We start from the raw sequence: 22,896 nt of genomic DNA, 5'->3' as shown, positions 1-22,896 counted from the left end.
TAATGTCCCAAGAATCAGAAGAGATGAAGGATATGCAAGATAAAGAAAGTTGGAAGACCGTAAAGAAGAAAAAGAAAGCTACGACACCAATCTCGCCAAGAAAGACGAGGAACTAGACAATTAGAAACTAAGAAAATTATAGGTCCGATAGACCAATTTGGTCTTAGTGGACGTTAACCACCACCATCATCATCATCCACTTAAAAGTAAACAAACTCAACTATAAAATTAGTAGGAGTGAGGGGAAATATTGTGTAGAATGTAATATTTAGGGTGGGGTGTGACATGAAATATTAGGTAAAATTTAATAATATTACATTTTAATTAGTATTTTCTCCCACCCCTGACCACTATTTATTAGGTGGGGTTGGTTATAAATATTGGGTACCATATAAAATTGTAAAATTATATTTTATGTAATATTTCCTCTCCCCCACAATGTCGGCTCAATTGTAATCAATATATTTGTAACAATTAATATAGATGTGTTCCATCTATAAATTTAATTAATAAGTGGATAAAAACTTAATATTTACAATATGACCATATTTTTAATCATGAATATTGACCATGGATATTATTAACTTCTAATTAGATTTTTTTTAACTTTTGAGGTATATCTAAACCCTCCATCCTCACGACTAACAATATTCTCATAGAGATTAAATGGAGGTTTTAATAAATTAAAAACTGAGAATACTTTTATATATACATATGTAAAATTTATATAATATTATAAATAACCAGGATAGATGCATCTTAACCAAGGATCCAAGGGAAGTGAGAAAAAAAGTGATTAACAATGATAGAGAAAAGATAGTGCGTGATTCTTTTAAGTTTTTTATTATTGTATTTTCTTTAATATGATTGATCCAAAATATAGGTTTAATATTTTACAACTTAAATACAATACAATGGGATCATATTTAAGAAAGAGAGTGAAATGGAAGGAGGAATAGAGTGGGAGAGAGAGACATAGACATAGAGGTGGGAGAGACAATGGGAGAGAGAAAGGAAGAGAGAGAGGAGGGGGAGAGAGGGAGGGAGAAAGATGGATTTGGAGGGGGAAAGAGAGGGAGTGAAGAACAAATACATTGAGAGATAGAGGTTGAGAGAGAGAGGAAGTGACAAGGGAGAGATGAAGATGGAATGAGGGTGAGAGGAGACTGAGGGAAGAGAGAAAATGAAAGGATAAATATAGGGAAAGAAGGGGAAGAGAGAGACAAGGAGACATAGATATGGAGGGGGGAGAGAGGGGGAGAGAGAGAAGGAGAGAGGGAGGGAGATAGTGATAGAGTTGGAGGGTGGAGAGATAAAGTGTGTATGATGGGGGGGGGGGAGATGGAGGGAGGTGGGAGAGAAGGGGAGAGAGAGGAAGGAAAAAGAGAGAGGACTTGAGAGAGAGGAGAGAGAGAGGGGGAGAGAGATGGAGTTGGAAGGGGAAGAAAGACATAGAGAGAGAAAGGTGGAGAGGGAGTGGCGAGGGAGAGATGGAGAGTTAGTGCGGGAGAGAGAAGAGCGAGAGAGAGAGAGGTGGAGAGGGAGTGGCGAGGGAGAGATGGAGAGTTAGTGCGGGAGAGAGAGAGAGAGAGAGAGAGAGAGAGAGAGAGAGAGAGAGGTGAGAGAGAGAGGGAGAAGAAGAGGGAGGGAGAGAGAGATAGATATATATTGGGAGAGATTGTGTATATTTTGGGGGTGAGAAGGAGAGACAAGGGGAGATATATATATAAATGGGGTGGGGGAGACGGTAGAAGAGAGAGGCAAAGAGAGGGAAGGACAAAGAGAGATAGATGGGAGATAAAGATATAGATGGAGGGGGCAGAGAGAGAGAGAGAGGGGGAAAGGAAGAGGGAGAGATAGATAGATAGATAGATATGGTGGGGGAGAGAGAGAGCATGACATGTGTTTAGAGGGCTGAGATAGAGAGACAAATAAGAAGAGATGGAGGGAGGTATAGATATATATGGTAGGGGAGAGAGGGAAGAAGAGGCAGATAGAGAGATGAGGGAGAGAGGGAGGGAAGAGAGAGAAGGAGAGGGGCAGGGAGATAGATATAGAATGGAAGGTGGAGAGAGGGGGAAGAAGAAAAAGACACACAGATACACATACATACATAGAAGTTAGATCTAGAAAGTCATGAATATTTTGGATTTTTACTAAAATAGATGTATTGAATTCAATGTAGTTGTTGATTTTTAATCCTATTTGATCACATGCACTATATGCATTGATTTCAGTGTAGATGTCGATTTATAATCCCATTTAATACCTTACACTAATGCATTGATTATGAAAAAAGTAATTATTACATTTTATCTAGTATTTTGATGTAAAATAAAAGTGAAAATAAAAGTATTTAAAAATGACTAACATTGATTTTTAAAGTAACATTTTTTTTTAAGTAATGTTACACACAACATCTCTTGCATATACAATATATTAGCTGACACATATATATTTTTCAATTTTCTTAATGTAACGTTACTTGACAACATCTCCCTCATGTACGCACAACATCTCTTGCATATACAATATATTAGCCGACACATATATATTTTTTATTTTTTTTAATGTAACGTTACGTGACAACATCTCCCTCATGTACTGGGTTGTAGAGCGCCTCTCAGGCACAATAATGTGTCATATAGATGGTTCCTGCTCTATTTGGAAAGATTGTTGGAATTATTCCATTGATTAAGTATTCTTGGTTTCCTATTGCACATTTATATATAAATATTGAACTTATCCAGGAAATTCCTAGTTTCTAATGGAAAGGGTAATGAGAATTATCATAATGCTTGTGTTGGATTTTGACTTTACAGTTGTATTTTGATCAAAGTTCATGAGCTTCCAGTTTATGCACATAGATATCAAATTTGTATTATATGGGCTATTCTTAGTTGTCTCTTTAACTTACTCACATAAAAAGTTTGTCAATAGCTTTGGTATCCCTCTTTTTGGAAGATATTTAGTGATTTAATAAGTTATCATAAGCAAGGATCCAAAATAATATATTTATTTGAGATATATTATAAATTCCAAATTTGTTATCAATAGTAGCCATAAGATTTCCTCAGTTTGAATTCTCTTTTAGAATTGAATAAACCTCTTTATAGTAATAACTAGATGAAGATACAAATTATCCCAATCAAAAGGGCTTCAAGGTTATATTGCATTGGAGCAAACCTTTTAATGCTTGAAGGAGGCTATCAAACTCCACATTGTATGCTTCAAGGCAACAATAGTGAACTCTAGTGAGAGATCTTTATCCCTTGAAATCAAGGTATGATATTCTTAGATAGTCATATAGACCCACTCGTTGGAATTTCAAACTTGAACATCCGCTCACTGAACTTGCAACGACTTCCCTAAATTGACAAAATTGGGGAGACCCTCATTTTCATTTCTTTGAGCTTTGGTATAATTTTGTTGATAAATGCATCTAAGGTCATGATAATGATATGGTATGTAAATTGTTGTAGATATTCCAATTCATCACAATAAATTAGTGAAAAAAAACTTAAATTTATAATATGAGGGGTTAATTCCTTTGACTCAGACTTGTTATTATTATTTTTGTTATTTATACATGCAATAAATAATATGCAAAAAATAGAACAAGTATATGCAATCACTTACAAACAACAACGAACACCAGGATATGCCATGGGAAACCCTTTCAAGAGAAACCGAGTTAAAAGTGAGGTTGTCCTGCTATCTTTTGTCTCAAATGAAAATGATGTAAGTACAAAGGAGAAGGCGCTTTCTATGGAGTTGCTTGAGATTTGTGGCACGTGGGTTGTTATAGGACACAAACCCCCTCTATTATGCTCTTTATTTACACTCAACAACTCTTATTTACTATGGAACAAAATGCAAGCAAAGAAAATGAAACCCCTTATTATCCTAGTGGCTCAGTTAAAATACAACCTAATAGCCAACTAGGGGTTAAATTTGACCCATTCAACCCTCATTGTGAGGTAGAAATTGACTCTTATATGGTTTTATTCATAGTCTCCATGTCATTAGCCCCTTTTCCATGACTAACGGATGTTGACGTGGAATCCTCACAAATTATGGTGGCTAATAATGATAGGTCAACTTTCAGGAGGCATAACTTTCTCATCCGAACTCTGGTTGATGTGATTCTTGCATAGTTGGAAAGGCATTTGGGTGTGGAACAATGTCACAGGATCGTGTGCTTAGGCATGGAAGTTTTAACCCTCAAAATCATTGTTTAAGGCCTCAAACTGGCCCCAAAAGGTTTCAAACACATTCTTTAAACCAAGTCCCATCAATAAAACTACTATGAGTTGATTCCTTCAATTTTCCACTTTGAAAGCATCGACATGGTTGGAAAATTATATAGTGATCCAATCCAGATCATAACTCTCCATTTTGGGAGGGTTTTGGTTCCCAAAAGATTTATTGAATGAGGTGAGGAAAAATTTCTTATACCTTTTCCTAGTAGTACCATTTAGACTTACTTGGAAGCTATCCTTTCAACCCAGTCTACCAAAGCTCATGTTATCCCTATCTTGTAGTTATGGACCTCTTCTACAAAAATGTATCCTCTATCAACTTTACCTAAGCATTTGGTGCTAAATCCTCTATAAAAGGTAGGGCCTACTCCTCTTATTGGTCCAACATTATAGACTCATATAGTGTTAGATTTGTCACATTTAGGCACATGTATGGGGGTAGACTGAGTCTATAGGCATTATCTCCCACCTATTCTAGTATCTTGAAAGGACCATGTAAGCAAGCCTTGATTTTCTTATCAGGACCCTATGGCCCCTCCTCATTCAATTGTAACTACACTTTATCTCCCACTCTAAATGACTTCTATATTTAGTGTTGATCATGTTTGTACTTTCCCTGTATCTAGAGGTGAATGTGAAAAATATACAAAGAAAGTCTCAAATTGTGACTTACCAGTGGAAGTGTGGACTGCTCTTTTGGAGGAGTGTTGTATATAAAACAAATTTTCATCTCAGATCTTCGAATGCTTCTAATTATAACCCCTCAAAAGTCGTACCGAAGTCCTATTAACTATTATTTTCCCATCTATATGTAGATGGAATGTTGTAGACCTCTTCAATTTTGTGTCCATCTTCTCTCACAACATAGTCCAAATGCATTGAAAAATTTGGTGTCCCTATTTGAAATGATGCTCCTTTATATCCCAAAAGACACCTAGACTCATTCAAAAAACAAGTTTGCTACTTCTTGCTCATTGATGGTCTTTTTATAAGGCATGAGAAAAAACATCTTGCTGAACCTATCAACTACTATGAACATGTAGTCATGTCCCTTCTTGGTTGGTAAATCTACCACAATGTCCATGGAAATTATTTACCAAGGATGAGTGGGTATAGTTAAGGGATGATATATACCTTGTTTCCTATTATTGGACTTGCTAGTACAACAAAGAATACATCCTCTAATGAACCCGGCTACATATTATTTCATCCCAAGTCAGTGTACATACCTCTACAAATTGGAAACTATCTTCCCAACAGCAAAATGCCCTAAAACCTTGGAGGTGTGAGCCTCTCCAATCAATTGTAGTTGTGTTGGCTTGACGGGGTTTGGACCCAGGTTCAGAGTTAGCTACGCTAACCAACAAAACCATACACTACCGGCCCTTTCGACAACAACCCACATAACACAGGCTGCAGTCTCACCTAAGGCAGTATTGGGGGATGCTAGAACCAGGCTTCTGCATCCAGAAGGCTATGTGATGTGGTTTAAGGCATTTTCTGCAGTTTAGGCCCAATTTGACCTTCACAAACTCTTATTGATGAAACTCAAGTGATTTTTAGTTAAAGAGAGTTATAAGCTTCGCGTAAAAATCTAATCATGCATGAGATAACATCTAACAATAGATCCAGATATTCATAGAGTAATTAAGATAAAATACAGATAAATATCATTCAGCTGCGGGTAAATACAGAAAATACACAAGTGCATAAAAATAGACACATAATTTCTTCAAATATAATTTATTACTTCAAATCTTCCTTATACAGCTTTCCAGGCGCACACAGTTGCAGACTTACCAAGGTCTCAGCGCACTCAGCTGCAGGAGACTTCCCCTTCGCCAAGACACAAAAAGATCTACAATTACAGACTCAAAAGTGTTCCATCCATCAAGTGATTTCTATCCTTAGACTCGCTAAGACACCTTTTTATACTCTTTTCTATTACATACCATGGCTCGTAAACCATGGGCAGATCTCATAACAATCCCAAAATATAAGGGGTTTTGACCTTCCTAAAACCCCTTGAATCCTATTTGACCTATGCTACTTGCGCTTCGATCCTTAAAATATGGAGACTTACAATATTTTAACAAAATTGACCCAGGGGACCCTGTCCCAACAAGCCCCCAACACAATTATGTGACTCGTCCTCGAGTAATTCCGTTGGTACGCTTTGCATATTTTCTTTCAGGCTAGTGAACAAAGACTTCAATGGCTGAAGTGCCTCCATGCATTGAACTACTGCCTGTTGAACTTCTTCAACCAACTTTTTTGTAGTTAGCCCTTCTACTGCTAAGTCGATGGTTCGCTGCATTTGCTGCATACTCTTGAGTGTGCCTTCCACAGTCTGTGAGAGTTTCCTTGCTTCTTGTTCCCATGGTTGTATCCGTGTAATGATGATCTGCATCTTCATCTCCAACTCCTCGATCTGTCCTTGCAGGGATGTCCCCTCTTTCAACCAGGCGAACCGTTGCATAGGGGTTAAGGTGCGCGCTGTTGCCTTTATTTCATCATACTGCAGCTACTTATCCTGGATGGCGACTTCAATATTTTTTACCTATTGGTCCTCCTGCAGTGAGGCCCACATTTCTAGAGTCCCTTCAAATAGTTGGCTACACTCTTTGACTGCAGTGTCGAGCTTTCCTCTGTCTGTTCTGATGGAAGCCTCACACTGCTCTCAGATCTCTGGTGGTGTGGTGGGTCGTAGCTTTAATTGAAGCTCAGTAATTTGTAGCTGCAAATCAAAGCAAACTTTATCCACCTGTACCTTTGATTCTCTAAACGCATCTGCAAGCCGCCACACTTTTTCTTCAGAAGCGACCTCAGACTAAATCTGGAGCTCGGGGATCTCACTGCATACTCTAGAAATGGCCTACTCCAGCTGAATCCTTCTCACAGCTGCCTCATCATGATCCTGGAGAGATTTGTGCTTTTCATCACACATTTGTTGACTGGTGATCTGTGCATCCTTGATCACCATGAGAGCCCGTTTCTCTCGCACCCTAATATCATCTGCTACACCCTGGTGTAGCTCATGCAATGTAGATAAGGGGAGCACCACGAGGTTAATACTTAGGCCTTTAGGTAGCTGAGCACTCTCCCATTCTGTGGCATCATTCAGATGTAAGGATCCATCAGGCAGTGGTACAACAGGGAGCTCTGAAGTGAGGACTCACTGCACACTACCCGATGTCATTGGTTTCTCACTCGCTTGAGAACGACTCGCTTGAACCTGCAACTCCTTGAGGCTCGCCTAGACCTTCGTCAAAATGGACTGGTACTGTTCTTCAATGTGGCCCCAAATATCTTATGTCGCGAAACTAACAATATCTCCAATTTTGTCAAGGTCCCCCCAAGTGAGGACCATGGCCTCTGCATCGACGGACTTATCAGACTTGTGCTTCTTTCGTGCGCCTCCCGCACTTGACTTTTGTTGCCGTTTAAGAATAAAGGGAGAATCAACATTCTCCAGGTCTACAAAGGGGTCTTCGGTACCCTGATCAAGTTCTTTTGTATGTTGTTCTTCATCGAGCTCGACCTTTGGTTCCTGCACAATATTCTTCTCTAGGTTGATGGTCATCGTCTTCTTTCCCTTCTGCGCCTATTTACTAGTACATGTTGCACCTTCTGCACTAGTCCCTGTTATACCTTCCAAAATATCTGTTGGAAGGAGCTAGTTAGTCGGCCACTGAAGGAATAATTGTGTGATATCATCTTCAGTGACCAAAAATGGCAACGTTGTCCATTTCTGCATCAAATCGCACCTCGCCCAGATGTATAAATGATGGAAATCGGCCTTAAAATCTACAATGCGCCGATATTATTTGAACAAACTTGGTGACAACTGTGGCTTTTGGTTAATTACCATACATAATTCCATCTCAAACATTACCCAGAACATCTTATTTTCAATGACACTGGCAGGGTCCTTTGTTGCCGACAACGAGGGAAATTTGATAGCCTCGTACAAATTTGGATCCGTCGTAGGGAACTGGGAATCCTATGGCGTCCTCCAAGCTATCAACGCGATCAATAATAACAACCACACATAGTGGAATTCTTTTCCTTCCTCTTGCACTTCATGACAATCATCCAAGAACTCTTGGCATAAGTACTTCACCCAATTGAATTGGACCCCCTTGCTGCACTGCGCAACCAAGGATACTACTGGTGTCGGTACTTCATCAACATGACACTTGCGCATGATTTTTCCTGCCAAGATTTGTGCAGCAAACCGCACAACTTCATTCAATATAGAACTAATGGCATAGCCCTGGGACTTCTTCACCAACCCGAAGTCACTTTTCATTTGGTCTGCGAGATTTTTCTCCTATGACTTCCCCACAAAAGCATCTACGGGGTTCGCGCCTTGATATGGCAGCGCTGTGATTCTGCAGATCAACATATCATCAATTGGGATGGGCCCTCCTAGCTAGAGACACCCATCATGAACTAGCGCCAACAACTGGCGCACACAAATGGTATTAATAATGCTGTGGCTAAAATTTGGGACATACAACATGTTGAGAAACCCTACGCGCTCAATCTCAACCACCCACTTCTTTGGTTCAAGTCTTGTAATGCCCGCCTCCTCATAGTAGACTGTCTTCAAGTATTTACTGGGTTCCAGCTGTGGAAATTTCTCGTGGTCGCCCAAATCCCAATCCTCCATCTTTAGAAATGGTACCCAGGCCAACAAGTCACCCTCAATAGGTACTTCCTCTGGTAGCAACGACGTGAATACCTTGAATTTCACAGAGTCAGGGTCCCTAGTTACTTTGGCGGTTGGTTTTCATGGGGGTATATACGGTGGCAGCTGAGAAATTGGCTCTGCACCTTTTGTGCTGATATCCTCAATCCCCACATTCATCTATTCTTTGTGCAGGACCTAGGGTTCCATAGGCTGCTTGTTTTTATCCATACAACCCTTCTTTCTTTGCTAAGTTGGAATCTTTCGTGGTGATTTCTGAACCAGGGTTTGCTGTGGATTTTTTTGCTTTTTCTCTCCTGCCGCCGAGGCAGTATGCTTTGGTCTCGGCGACCAGGGTGTTGTAGCAGGGACTGGCGGTGTTGCAGTCATGATGTTTCCTAACCCTCTCTTCAAGAATTCTTGCTCAACTTCTGGCCAACTCAGGTAACCAGACATACAACAATACACTCAGCTCTTTAAGCACAACAACACATAATAGTTTCTCAAGGAGAAACATGTCCAAGTATGGAGCAAGGTGAAATATTTATAACTCGATTCGAATTCAAACTGTCTGTTCCCCCACAAATCTTTCTCATAAATGCAATTTTGGCGGCAGATTCTCCCATATTTGTGCCTTAAATGAATTTTCCCCACTCCTTTTAATGGAAAAATTGTTGTCGAATCAACTGTAGCAGTTCCAACAATCACTTTCTAGGTAGGCTGCGTGAAAATCCTCCTTGTGCCGTAGCTTCTTCGTCACAGTTTCCACCCATGTGTTCTTCCGACACATCATGCAACCTTCCTTCTCCAATAAAATTTTTCCTTGGAAAAGTAGTTTATAGTCCTGCGCTTTCTTTCAATTTCCAGAAGCACTAAGACTTTCCGATGTCCATGTAGTCATTGCACAGGGGTGGGATCATCCCTATAAATCTTCAACCTGCTCCCATTAATCCTGTCCAGAAATATTTCTCCATTCAGCTTCGCAATATGAACTGCGCCACAATTCGAAATGTCCTTAATTACATACGGTCCTAGCTAGTGCATCTGAAACTTCCCCAGAAATTTGGTAAACTTGTTTTCATACATTATTACTAAATCACCATTTTTGAAGGTGTGTTGCTTGGTGTGATAATGGTGCCATGCCTTTTCTCTAGCTTTCTGTACTTGCTGATGAAAGCCAACCAAAAATCAGTCTTACTCTAATGCTAGCAGCTGTGCTAGGCATTCCTTCATGATGTCGCGATCTACCATCTAGGTTGCTACTACATTCTGTAGGCTGGGAACTATGTATTCCATTAACATTACTGCTTCTTGTCTGTAAACAAGTCGAAATGGTGTCTTGTTGTGGCCACCATCAACCCCCCTCTTTGTTTAGTATTAGCAATAACACTAAGCAAATGGGGACCCTTAATAAAAAATTCAAAAAACATTTTATAAAACTTTTTGTATTATGCTCCTTAAAAATATGTCGCATTGCGTGGAGAAGATAAAACATCCCCTTATGAACATAATAAAAACTGCGAAGAAGCGATGCGAAATTAATCGCATCGCACACATTAAGAAGCGCTCTTAAATGAAAATCTTAAGAAATCTCCGACGGCCGATGTGCGGCGTCGCATATCGCAATATCACATAAGCAGCACACAATGATTTAATGACTCATGCGATCTGCGATGCTGCGATCTTGCGATATCTGCGATCTGCGATAAACGCGATCTGCGATCTGCGATAATCCGATCTGAAAAAATTTGCGATGAAATATCTAGATAATGCGATGACGCGATGCTGCCATCACCCATCGCAAATTTCCTCGGCTCAACATTCAAGAAAAGCTGTCTATAGACCAAAATTAGGCGCGCGCCTTAAAAGAAATTAATGAACATATGCCAAAATGTTAATGAAGGACAGTTTTGTGTTTTTCGAAGAGTCAGTTCACGATGGGTTTCATGATTTTATACATTCATAGAGGTTAGAGCTTTCGTATAAGTATTTATTGTCATTACTCTTTTCCTTTGCGTGAACTGTAGGAATGAAAAACAGGGAACAATATGAAGCAATGAGCAGGAAACATCTAAGGAAAAGGGGAAAGCGTCAATGCTCGGAGAATAGAGAAGAGATGCCCTCATGAACAGATGCCGCATGCAACAGAACCACAGATTCCAGAGTATCACTCAACAGATGCTGAGGTTAATAGGAGATTCAACATTTAGGGTCAGAAAGCTCACAAAAGCAGCGTGTTTACCAAAAATCCTGAAACTTCTACCCGGTAAAGGAAAAAGGCGCTAAAGAAGGAAAACGCACCAGAAAAGCCCGGAATAAAGAACAGAGGCAGTTTTCGATGCGCGATTAGCACCTAGCGCTAATCAAGCATCGATAAGAAAATTGTTCAGAAAGCAAAGTCTCTGACTTACTTAGTCATTCGCAAGTCCGGAAACTGAAATAGCAAAAGCAGAAGCAGTTTGAGGGAAATTTGGGTTGTTGCCAAGCATATACACAGTAAATTCGCCCAACCAGAAGATAATTCTCAAAAATATCTTCTAGTGTACTAAAAAGTGATACCAGCGCTTGCCATTTCTATTTTCATAGCTCAAACAAAAGCAGAAGGCAACCAGCCGACTCTTCCCAGGCGAATGTTGAATGCTCGCAACATTTAAAGAGCAAATGCAGAAATAGTTAGGAATTTGATTCAGTTTTTAGAAATAGTTTTGCTTTAGAAGAAGGGCAGTCATTTAAACCGTATCCTAAATTTATGTAATTAAGTTAATTAGTTAGCAGTATTTAAACCCTTCTCATGCATTTGGAGAAGGGTCCAAAAATTTGTCAAAAACTTGTCCTCAGAACATGCACTTTTGCACCCTCGGAGGGGGTTTTGATGAATGGATGGATCAAGGTTTATTAATGTTTGCATTTGATATCTGCTACTGATGTTGCACTTCTGTACTCTTAGTAGATGTTAGAGCAAGGAGAGATAAATCATTGTTGCTTGAAGCTTATGAGCAGAATCAATCATAAATGGTACTTTTATCTCTTGACCATTTCTGCTTATATTCTGAAAGTGATATACAATTTTAGTTGTTTATATGTTATTGCATGAATGTGTGAGTTACCATTTGGCACTTTTGTACGGTGGAGCCATTTATTTATGTCTGATATATGAATAACTTATTATGCGATATGCTGTTCACAACTGTTTTGCCTAACTTTTTATGCAAAGTAGTTCGTCTTAATTGATTTTTATTCTTATGATAGCTGAATGATCTTTATTACCAGTTATTGTCTGAAATCTTTTTAGATCACATAATAGAAGAAATACACCCCGGGTTAGCATAGATTAGATGCGCTGTTTTTCATTAGATTACAATAGCATAGATTTAGTTTAAAAGTTTGAATTAGATTAGCTTTAAGTATTCTTAGATCAGCAACATCCAACTCTGCACACACACACACACCCTTAGATTGGGAAACTGGTCCCATTATCCCCAGTCGGACCCGCTATACCAAACGGATAAGGAACTGCCAACCAAGGTCCGGACCGGGTGGGTATCCCCCTTGTTGTCGACTCGATTTTCGGGGCTTCAACATATTTGACGCTAGAAGGAGGGCCTGAACTATGAATGGCACCTAAATCAAAATCTAAATACCATTCTGAGAGTAAATCGCCCTAATCAACCTCCCTGACTTCCCCAGTACGCTTAAATCCAGAGTCAGAAGTCGCTCGAGTATCAACTGCTGCTACACAACCTAATATTTCAGACCAATCTACCATTGAACCCCCTGAAGTTCAAACTCTGATTCAAAAACTCCAAGGATTTTCCATTTCTACTCAGAGGTCTGATAAATCTCAAAGCAGCGTGACTTTGCAGTACAATCCTGCTCATCCCCTGACCAGATTAAAGAGTGAAAAATTTGGCATCTAGCCAACTGAATTGCCTCTCCCCACCAGGAAAAGAGCGAGGAAAACACCACAAGAGTCTGACAGTGAGACTCTTTCATCTACATCCTCCATTTCAACTCCCTCACCGCGAAGTCAGCCACCCACATCTTCATTCCAAACCATCATCCATCCGCTTACTGGAACTCCCACAACCCCTCTTCAATCATCTACGATCATAGTGTCCTCATCTTCCTAGCCACAAGGATGATCTTCTGCACTTTCATTCACTAGCAACTCAACGATGGTCTAGTCTCCATGGAATAATCCTGGGGCAGTTTTAATGCCTCCACCCTTGAGTCAAATACCGGCCCATCCTGAGAAATGGCTACCCAAATTCAATCCAGAAGCAGGCATGCTAGCTGAAGAACACATTAACAATTTCATGCTTTCTGTCAATCTCAACGGAGTTACTAACGAAGATGTTGTTGTTCGGCTTTTTCCCTACACAATGCAAGGAATAGCCGGGTCATGGTACTTTTCATTACCCTCCAGGTCTATCACAAGTTGGGACATTTTCCAAAGTCAATTCCTTACCAAGTTTGGTGATGACAGATCAACGGCAACGTTAATCAATGACCTATCCAATCTTAAAGTCGAGGCTAGAGAACCCATCAAAGATTTCAATTTACGGTTCAATAAGATCCTCAACAAAATTCCCACTGCTTCCCAACCCAGCGAAGAAGTACGTTGTGAATGGTATATTACGGCCTTACCATCAAACTTAGCAATCTTTGTGGATAGGGCAAATAAAACAACCTTAGTTGAAAACTTGACAGAGGCGATAGCAGTAGAGAAACGCTTAATAGCCCTGGAAAAGAGATCTGCGATAGAGGAACGCAAGTCTAAAAAAGTCACCTTCAAGGAAGACTCCAAGAAGAAACAAACGAAAGACCCTTTCGATTTGGAAGGATTGCAAAAAGTATTAAAAACCATGTCCAATGAGATGATTGACATAAAAAAAAAGTAGCAGAAACTTCTTCGAAAAAGCCATACAGAGCTTTTAAAAGAGGTCCTTCAATGGATGTAAAACCACCCAACGCTATTTCAAATGTCGAATCCGAAGAAGAGGAAGAAGAAGAAAGTACCACCGAAGGGCAGACTGATGACGAAGAAGTTGTGGAAATACAAGGAATGTGGGATTTCATCCTCCCACAAGAAGAAGATCAAGAAGCATTTCCGGTTAGCACTCGAAGCAAAAATCAACTTGATCCTCCCCAAACTACCCCTAAGCAGAAGAGCACAAGCTCTGCAATAAAAGATAAAGTCGCAACAAAAAAAACGACCACTAAAGCGACTCAACCTAGCCCGGTCCAATCAGATTAGACAACTCCATCAAAAACACTAATAGTGTCAGATGAAATGGAATACAATATTATTGACGACATGAAAAAGACTAGGGCTAATATTACCCTTTACGAATTGAGCAAATTGAAACATCAACAGAAGATAATGATGAAAGAATTACATGCTGTGCCTATCACATCTTTGCCTATAACTGTAGCTTCCCACAACATGGGAAGACCTCCAACCAACACGATCAATAAGATTGATCCAAATGACATCGCCTTGATTGGAGGAAGATCAAGGTCTCACACTCCCCCTTTCCTTCTCACTTATGAAATTTTCAATAAAAATGTGCACAATTGTTTGGTAGATTCTGGTGCTTCAACGAATATTTTACCCAGATCAACATGTGCCAAGTTAAATGTTCAACCACAAAAATCCGCAGTGCGCATAGTTCAGCTTGATCGATCTCAAGTCGAAGTGATTGGTGAACTTAATCAAGTAACCATAAGATTGTCATCCAACCCAAAGGTATGTCAGGTTATTGAAATTCTAGTGGCTGATATCCCAGAATTCTATGGCTTGATTCTTAGCAGGGATTGGTCCGAGAAACTCCATGGATACTTTTCAACCGACTGGTCACACATGTGGTTACCCTACAATGGTAAACCGAATCAAATAAAGGTTGAGCGAGAATTACACCAGAAGTACATAGTAACGGAATTGGAGGGAGAAAATGAAGCAATAGCGTATAACAACAGTATCATAGGCAATTACTCAGTAGATTCTTTTCTCAGCAATTTCAATGCTCATACATCACCTTAGAAAATTCAGTTTTGTCCCAAGTCGAAATTTTTTCCCAAACTGATAATTCAAAGTGTGTTAATTTTGTAGATAAACCTATAAATACATCTTTGTTTTGGAAATTATATTTTGATGGCTCTAAATCTAACGAAGGAGCAGGAGCAGGATGCGTTCTGATTAGTCTAGAAGGAAATAAGACCATGCTTACGTGCAGACTCGAATTCGATTGCACAAACAATACAACAGAATATGAAGCCTTGGTGCAAGGCCTATACAAAGCAATCGGGTTGAATGTCAAGTATCTTCAAGTCTTCGGAGACTCTGAGATCGTCGTTAAACAGGTACGTAATACTATTCATTGCCTATCAAGTCATTGAAAACACTATCAATCTTTAGTACAAGATCTGACTGAGCATTTCATAGCATTCAATATTTCGTCAATCCCGAGACTCCAAAACGCAAGCGTAGACATTTTGGCTAACGTAGCATCTAGGCTTATTCCCTCCGAAGAGTTTAGTCCAGATAGATTCTCAATAGAATTAATCTTCAGACCATCCATCCCTGACAACATTACAAATTGGAGAGTATTTAATGACGATCCCGATATTGTAAATTTTCTCACTTCCGAAGGATCCTACTCCAATCAGATAATTGACGAAGACCATCACGATCGACAAATACAACAAAATGGCACTGATAATGCTATACCTAAATCGGTGGTTAAGTTAGAAGACTTATACGATTTGAAAAATCAGTTTAAAAGGTCTGCCAATTCAAAGATTTGCAGTTCAACTATGAACTACGAATTAGTAAACCTAGGAACCGATGATAAACCACAAAACATTAATCTAGGCATCGGCTTAGCCCCTGAAGAAAAACTAGCGTATATTCGTCTTTTAAGACAGTATAAAAATGTTTTTGCCTGGAATTACGATGAGCTGAAAACATACGACACTTCTATCATTCAGCACACTATTCCTATGATTGACAACGAAAAACCTGTCCAACAGAAACTGAGAAAGATCCACCCCAATTTAGAAAATCAGATAAAAACCAAGCTAAATAAGTTGTTAAAAGCCAGAATAATTTTCCCCGTCAGACATTCCAAATGGGTCTCCAATATGGTACCCGTTAGAAAGAAAAACGGAGATATTAGAATCTGCATCGATTTTCGGAATCTCAACAAAGCCTGTCAAAAAGACAATTTTCCTCTCCCACCTATGGAGCAGATATTACAGGCAGTAGCAGGCTCAGAACTGATGTCTTTCTTGGATGGATTTTCAGGATATAATCAAGTGCTGGTACATCCCGATGATCAGTTGAAAACCACATTCAGAACTAAATGGGGCACATACGCATATCGGAAGATGCCATTTGGTTTGATCAATGCCGGTGCTACATTTCAGAGAGCCATGGACATCGCATTCAAAGGTTTAGTCAATAAATCCGTAGTAATTTATTTGGATGATATAACAGTGTACTCCAAGAAGCGAAGCGACCATCTCAGAGACTTAAAACAGATCTTTCAGCGATGTTTAAGGTATGGGATTTCACTTAACCCAAAGAAATCTTTTTTCGCACTAAGTGAAGGGAAACTTCTAGGATTCATAGTGTCAAAATCTGGTATTCACATCAATCCTAACAGAATCAAAGAAATTTCTGAAATATCCCTACCTCATAATAAAAAAGCCATGCAATCTTTCCTTGGTCAAATCAATTTTGTAAAGAGATTTGTCCCAGATTTTTCACGAATTGTGTCTCCTTTGCAAACCATGATTAAAAAGAATTCAAATTTCAAATGGGGTCAAGATGAACATGAAGCATTCAACCTGATCAAACAAGTTATCATTAATGCTCCATCTTTAGCAACCCCGAATTTTTCAGAATCTTTTATCTTATACACATTTGCCTCAGAGAAATCATATGCTGCGATCCTAACTCAAGCAAATCAAGAAAAAGCGGAAGCTCCAATCACATTTTTTAGCTCGAATTTACAAGGTGCTGAACTCAACTATTCAGACGTGGAGAAACAGGCATATGCTGTTTTCAAAGTGGTCAAATATTTCAGACCTTTCTTACTTAAAACCCATACTAAGATCATAGTACCGTTTCCAGCGGTAAGAAATCTTCTAGTACAGAAGGATGTGGGTGAGAAAAGAGCAAATTGGATCACTGCTTTACAAGAATACGACCTTGAGATCAAGCCAACAAACATTGTAAGAGGTCAAGGCTTCTGCAAAATGTTGGCCGGAGCATCGCAGATTTCTGAAAATTCATCTGAACAGGTACAACTGTATGAGGTAAGCCTAAATGATGCAGAATCATTATATGCTGACATCATTTATTTTCTTAAGAACGGATATGCTCCATCACACCTAGATTACACTAAGAAAAGAGCTCTGAGATTGAAAGCTAAACAATATCAGCTCATAAATGATGTTCTTTTTAGAAAGAATTATGATTATGTTTTTCTTAGATGTCTTGAGAAAACTGAAGCTGAAAAAGTTTTGCAGGAACTCCACGACGGACCAGCAGGCAGACACTATGCTGGAGATGCTACTGCACATAAGATCTTACGTGCAGGATATTACTGGCCTACGCTGTTCAAAGACTCACACAGTGACGTAAGGAAATGTCAAGTCTGCCAAACAACTGCTGAAAGACAAAAGAAGCCGTCCCTGCCACTACAGCCGGTAAACATCGAGCAACCATTCAGTCAATGGGGCTTGGACATAATAGGTGAGATCGTTCCTCACTCTTCTAAGCAGCATAGATACATCCTCACGGCAACAGATTATTTTACTAATTGGATAGAAGCAGTTCCTCTCAAGACAGCTAATTCTGAAAATATTATTGAATTCATAGATCAATTTATAATCACTAGGTTTGGATTGCCAACGGCTTTAATGTTTGATAATGCATCATACTTTTCTGGAAATGCAATGACTGAGTTTGCACTTAAAAGAGGGTTCAAACTGAAATATTCGGCCAACTACTATCCGTAAGGTAATGGGTTAGCTGAGTCAACAAATAAAAACCTAATCAGGATTATTAAAAGAACAGTTGACCAGAACCAAAAGAATTGGCACAAAGCTTTGGTAAATGCTTTATGGGTAGATAGAATAACGAAGAAAGCTTCAATCGACACTTCTCCCTTTAATTTAGTTTATGGGAAAGAAGTGGTTCTTCCAACTCACTTAGTCATTCCCTCTTTGTCTTTAGTACAATACATCGATGAAGTATCTACTTCCTCCCTACAAATAAGACAAATGGAAATAATTAAATTAGAAGAACAACAAGAACAAGCTAAGAAAACCCATGCTCATCACCAAGTGCTAATAAAATCCTCTTTTGATTCTAGCATAATGACCAGAAAAAGTTTTCAGATGGGAGATTTAGTTTTGAAATGGGATAAGGCTCATGAAGAAAAGGGCAAACATACGAAATTTCGAAAGATGTGGCTTGGTCCTTTTGAGATTGTTGAAGTCATAGGTCCATCAACGTTTGTGTTGCAGGATTTAGCAGGTAGAAGGGATTCTTTACCTGTTAATGGACAAATCCTTAAAATATATTTTCCATAGAAGATTATCCTTCTATTTTGTAGAATAGTTTTTTTTTCTTTTTCATAATAAAACCAGTTGTGAGTGGTTACTACAGGTATTCGCAGAAAAGACACCAATTCTCTTTCAGATTTTGAGCTTTCGCTTGTATAAGTAGCAAAATTTTTTGAAAATCTGATTTTTATTATTGACAGATACAGTTAAAAACTTTAGCCTAGATATGATACTAGTTTCAACTTCAAAAAAATTTGATGAAAGCAACCTTTAGCGAAGGAATTGTTTTATATCAGCACAATGAAAGGTATCAATAGCAAAATAAGGCTTCTCTGTAAGACTGCTATTTTCAAACTCTATTATTGTCGTCCAGAGCTTTCTTAAGGAAAAACAATGACTTCCTCCCCGCTAAAAAAATCGCAGCATTTAGAGGAACAATCCGAAAAACACTATATCTCAAAGAATAAGAGGTCTCATCACGAGCCGGCTTATCATGATCACAGATATTATAACTTGTTGACTTTGCCAATACTGTCCACCAAAACAGGGCAACGACTCAAGATTGTTGCAATCAAAAGACAAGGGGTCTCATCACGAGCCAGCTTGTTCAGCAAAAGTGTAAATCAAGTGAATGACTGTGTCATAATTTTGGCTACCAAACCAAGACATTGTTCTTTGAGAATAAAAAAGGGAAAAAGTGTCAAAATGGGTTTTTCTTTGAAAAGTTGTAGATAGCCTTAAGCAGGATAAAGGATCATTGCTGGGTAACAGGTAACCCTGTCGAGGCTATGGACGCCTGCTGGCAGCAGAGGCTCTACCTACGACAAATGAGCATATTTAGGCCGATAGGCCTTTCTTTGAAAGGGACCTTTCGTCGTCCCTTTCTTTCTCATGCTGACACGTTGCATCGGGAACAGAGTGATTATAACTGCAAAGTTTTATAATCTCATGGCGACACATGGCATCGGGAAAAGAGCGGGGATAACCAAAGAGTTCTGCAAGCGAGCTGCGTCGTGTATTCATGGATATTGATGAAAACGGTTCTGCTGCTAAATTCGTGCCGTTTTCTTAGGAGCCGCTTCATTCCTCAGGTATTCCACCAGGCGGACGATGCCCCATTCCCTCACCTCCCCAAACGCGTTCATCGCTGAAGGTCTCAGGGCTTCGCTAATCAAATTCCTGCGAAGACTCCGCCACAGAGGCCCGTATGCGGCCGAACTGATGCTGTGTCGGTTGCTGCTGAAGATTTTCTGCATCCCGCCAAAGGGTGGGCGGTCAGAGAAGATGGAGCCCTTCTGTGCCGTGTTTTGCAGGTATTGAGCTCACCTTATCTCAAAGGCATTCCCTCCAGCCAGAAGGTAATTCAAATCTTTTTCCCGTCTTGCTTTCTGCAGTAGCTACAATTTTGGTCTTCTAATTTTGGTCAGGGGTTCCTTGTCCACACCTTGCCTACCGGCTAAATATTTGGGGTTTTCTGCTGGCAGACAAAATTATATTATAGTCTAAAGCGAGATGATTTCAAGAGGAAGGTTAAAAGTCTGGTCCTGGCAATATTTTTCTTCTTACTAACACCGATTGAGGCACAGTAATTCCAGAAGTTCATTTTCCCTGTAAGCATTCATACAAATATGTTCTATTTTTTGTAGTGATGCGTGATAGGGTTTCTTGGCAGCAGGTAAACAATTCTACACTAGGGTTTGCTCTCGCGTCTGGAGTAGTTCTTGGTAAGTTCTAATATTTTACCCTCAGGATTCGTTACAGTTTTATTTTTCTTTATCTATAGGATAATTTCCCTTTAGTTTCTCTTTTGAAAAATAAGAAGGAAATTCTTCTTCCGCTCAACGAATTCATGAGGAATTCCTTGTCGTTCGCAGAGCTCACATGGTTACGGGAGCATTGGGACTTATCCAGTCGGGATTATCATTAACGGCTTGCGGCGCACCTACCCAGGTTCATTTTATTGGCAAAGCACTTAAGGCTTTTTGCCAGAGCATTGTTTTCATTGTGTTACTGTACTTTAAATCTTCTGTTGGAACTTACTTCCAGGGAAGGTGCCACTTTGTGGCTGCTTTTTCTTCTCAGTTCTTCTGTAATGATAATTACGACCCTTTTGGACAATATTTATGTGGTCTTTAGTATATTATTATCTGCTGAAGCAAGTCATACCCTTAATGGTTTCCTTCTCTGTTAGGAAAGACTATGGCCTCCAATCGTGCTTGTTTTTTCTTTCTGCTTCTTGATATCAAAATAGAACTTTTTATATGTCATCTTGTAAGAGGCCTTCCGGCCGGGACTGTAATTGTTATTTTCGGGTTAAAATACAATACATCGGCTACTTTTGAATGTTTAGCCATAATCTGTGGCATTGCCCTCTTTTACATATGGATATGTTTTTTTTCAAATTGTTCTCGGATTGATTCTTATATAAATATAAAATTGTGGTTATGCTTTACTGTTCTTTTATGAGGCAAAATATTCTAGCTTTACTATACCCTGAATACTGTATTTTTTTTTTAATATTCTCAAAAGGTTGTATGCCCTTTGTTTTCCAGGGATTGTTCCAGGCATTCATACCTAGGGTCTGACAACAAGGCGCTACCCTTCCTGTTCTAGCCCTTACTGCTCAATAGTTAATAATTTTTTCTAGGCACTCCTTGCGGTTTGCTTTGTTTGATCCTGCTAAGGCTTAAAAAAAATAAGAGTTTAACACAGGTATATCTAAATTTGAAATAAGCTATGCTAGCATGTAAGTCCAAAGATAATGTGGGTCAAACTCGACTCTCAAACACAAGAAGCTATTGCAACAGCCTCTGTTCATCTGGTATTTTCTAACCCCATATTTCCTTAATAGCTCTAGATCCTTATCAATCCAGATCTGTTAAGAAATGATCGATACTAGCATGGAGCCTTATTATCCCAGATCTATTGTGTACTAAGAGGTGTCTATTTTTCTTGGCACTCCTTGCGGTTTGCTTTGTTTGATCCTGCTAAGGCTTAAAAAAAAAGAGAGTTTAACACAGGTATATCTAAATTTGAAATAAGCTATGTTAGCATGTAAGTCCAAAGATAATGTGGGTCTATTCTAAACTGGTTGTTTTAATAGTTTATTTACTATTTTAAATAGTTTTAATAGCTATGCAAAACTAGTTGTTCTCTATATGGAGTAATACAAAGACAAAAACACGTACTCAGGGATCTTCTCCATCCCAGGGTATGGAACAACTCTTCTTTATGCAGAAGGCATTGCTCAGGGTTTTAGTTAAAGATCTAATTCCAAATATAAAAGTTTTGTAATGTATAGAAAAAAGGCATTGAGCCATTGGATCTGAACACACGCAATTACAGGTGGTTTGAGCGGAAAACTAGAAGATTTTGGAAATACAATAAAATTGCCGCAACAGCACGGCAGGGAAGCCAAGGTTGTGAGTATTGCGTATTTTGGTGGGAATGAGGGATAACCCTTAAAATATCTTTTCAACTGCAAGAGATCAGGTTACTATCAAAATGTTTTTTGTGTTTAACCTTAAGAGAATATGCAGCTAAGAACATTTTAATATTATTAAATGACAAATTTTACAAGGATTTGACTGGAATGCATCGGTGAATGAATAGCCTTGAAAAAGGCATGGCGATGTTCAGACTCCAGAGGTCATCAAATCAGACTTTCAGAAGTTTAGATGATGTGGATCATGTTGAGCTGCTGCGTGCATTGACTTCATAGTGAGGGATATCCTTGTTTCTGGTAGCTCGATTTTAGTTAAATGTTGCTATACGGATATACTTCCTATCTCAGGAACCATAACTTTCCATTTATGAGCTAACTGGTATCAATAACGAACATTCTGAAGAACTTTTTTTGGTTGCACACCTTCCGCCAGACTCTTTCTGTAGTGATTTGAAGAAGTCACTAAATGTTTTTACATACCAGCTATGGGTTTTTCCCCAGTATCTCCGAGTACTTGAAGCGCTATAGTTTTTTCATGCTAATGATGGGTTGTCCCGGGTATCTCCGAGTACTTGAACTGCTATTTTAAATAATAAATGATTTGGGCTACTGGAAAAACCAATCGCTGCAAAAGATAGAACCCTTCCCACCAACATATAAAGCATAATAAAATTATGAATGGCCGTATTTATGAAGAGAGGAAAGAATGTGTAATGTTTAGTGTGGTGGAAGTCATGGATACTCTTGGAGGGAATCTATATTCAAGCCCATGAAAGACATGTTTAGATGATATTGCTCAGAAATGTAATCTGAAAAATATCGATGTGAAAAATAACTTGTAAAATGGGGAGAAATATATATTCTTCACTCTTGGATTTCCTTCTCTTCCTCGATGGGATGGATGTTTACGGGCATGTTGC

The 22,896-nt window shown here is 39.1% G+C and overlaps 1 protein-coding gene across 1 annotated transcript; it reads left to right on the top strand.

Annotated features, from left to right (window-relative positions):
- The first annotated feature begins 19,552 nt into the window (after positions 1–19,552).
- On the top strand, positions 19,553–21,050 carry LOC149156721 (uncharacterized). Its single transcript, XM_089444845.1, has 5 exons — positions 19,553–19,593; positions 19,685–19,889; positions 20,016–20,060; positions 20,207–20,255; positions 20,406–21,050. The coding sequence occupies exons 1-5, from the start codon at positions 19,553–19,555 to the stop codon at positions 20,456–20,458; spliced, it is 393 nt and encodes a 130-aa protein (XP_089300971.1). The 3' UTR covers positions 20,459–21,050.
- Positions 21,051–22,896: the final 1,846 nt, after the last annotated feature.

Source organism: Pinus tabuliformis, chromosome 9 (genome assembly GCF_031772625.1).
Source record: "Pinus tabuliformis cultivar Carrire ecotype Pingquan chromosome 9, CPIR1, whole genome shotgun sequence".
NCBI classification, from domain to species: domain Eukaryota; kingdom Viridiplantae; phylum Streptophyta; class Pinopsida; order Pinales; family Pinaceae; genus Pinus; species Pinus tabuliformis.
This window is presented reverse-complemented; position numbering and strand designations above follow the sequence as displayed.

Excerpts from the sequence above, each read along its gene's own strand:
- LOC149156721 (XM_089444845.1), top strand. The coding sequence starts at position 19,553 with ATGGATATTGATGAAAACGGTTCTGCTGCTAAATTCGTGCC. Across the intron at positions 19,594-19,684 it reads TCTGCTGCTAAATTCGTGCC|GTCTCAGGGCTTCGCTAATC; the intron begins GTTTTCTTAGGA and ends TCATCGCTGAAG. Across the intron at positions 20,061-20,206 it reads GAGATGATTTCAAGAGGAAG|GTAAACAATTCTACACTAGG; the intron begins GTTAAAAGTCTG and ends TCTTGGCAGCAG.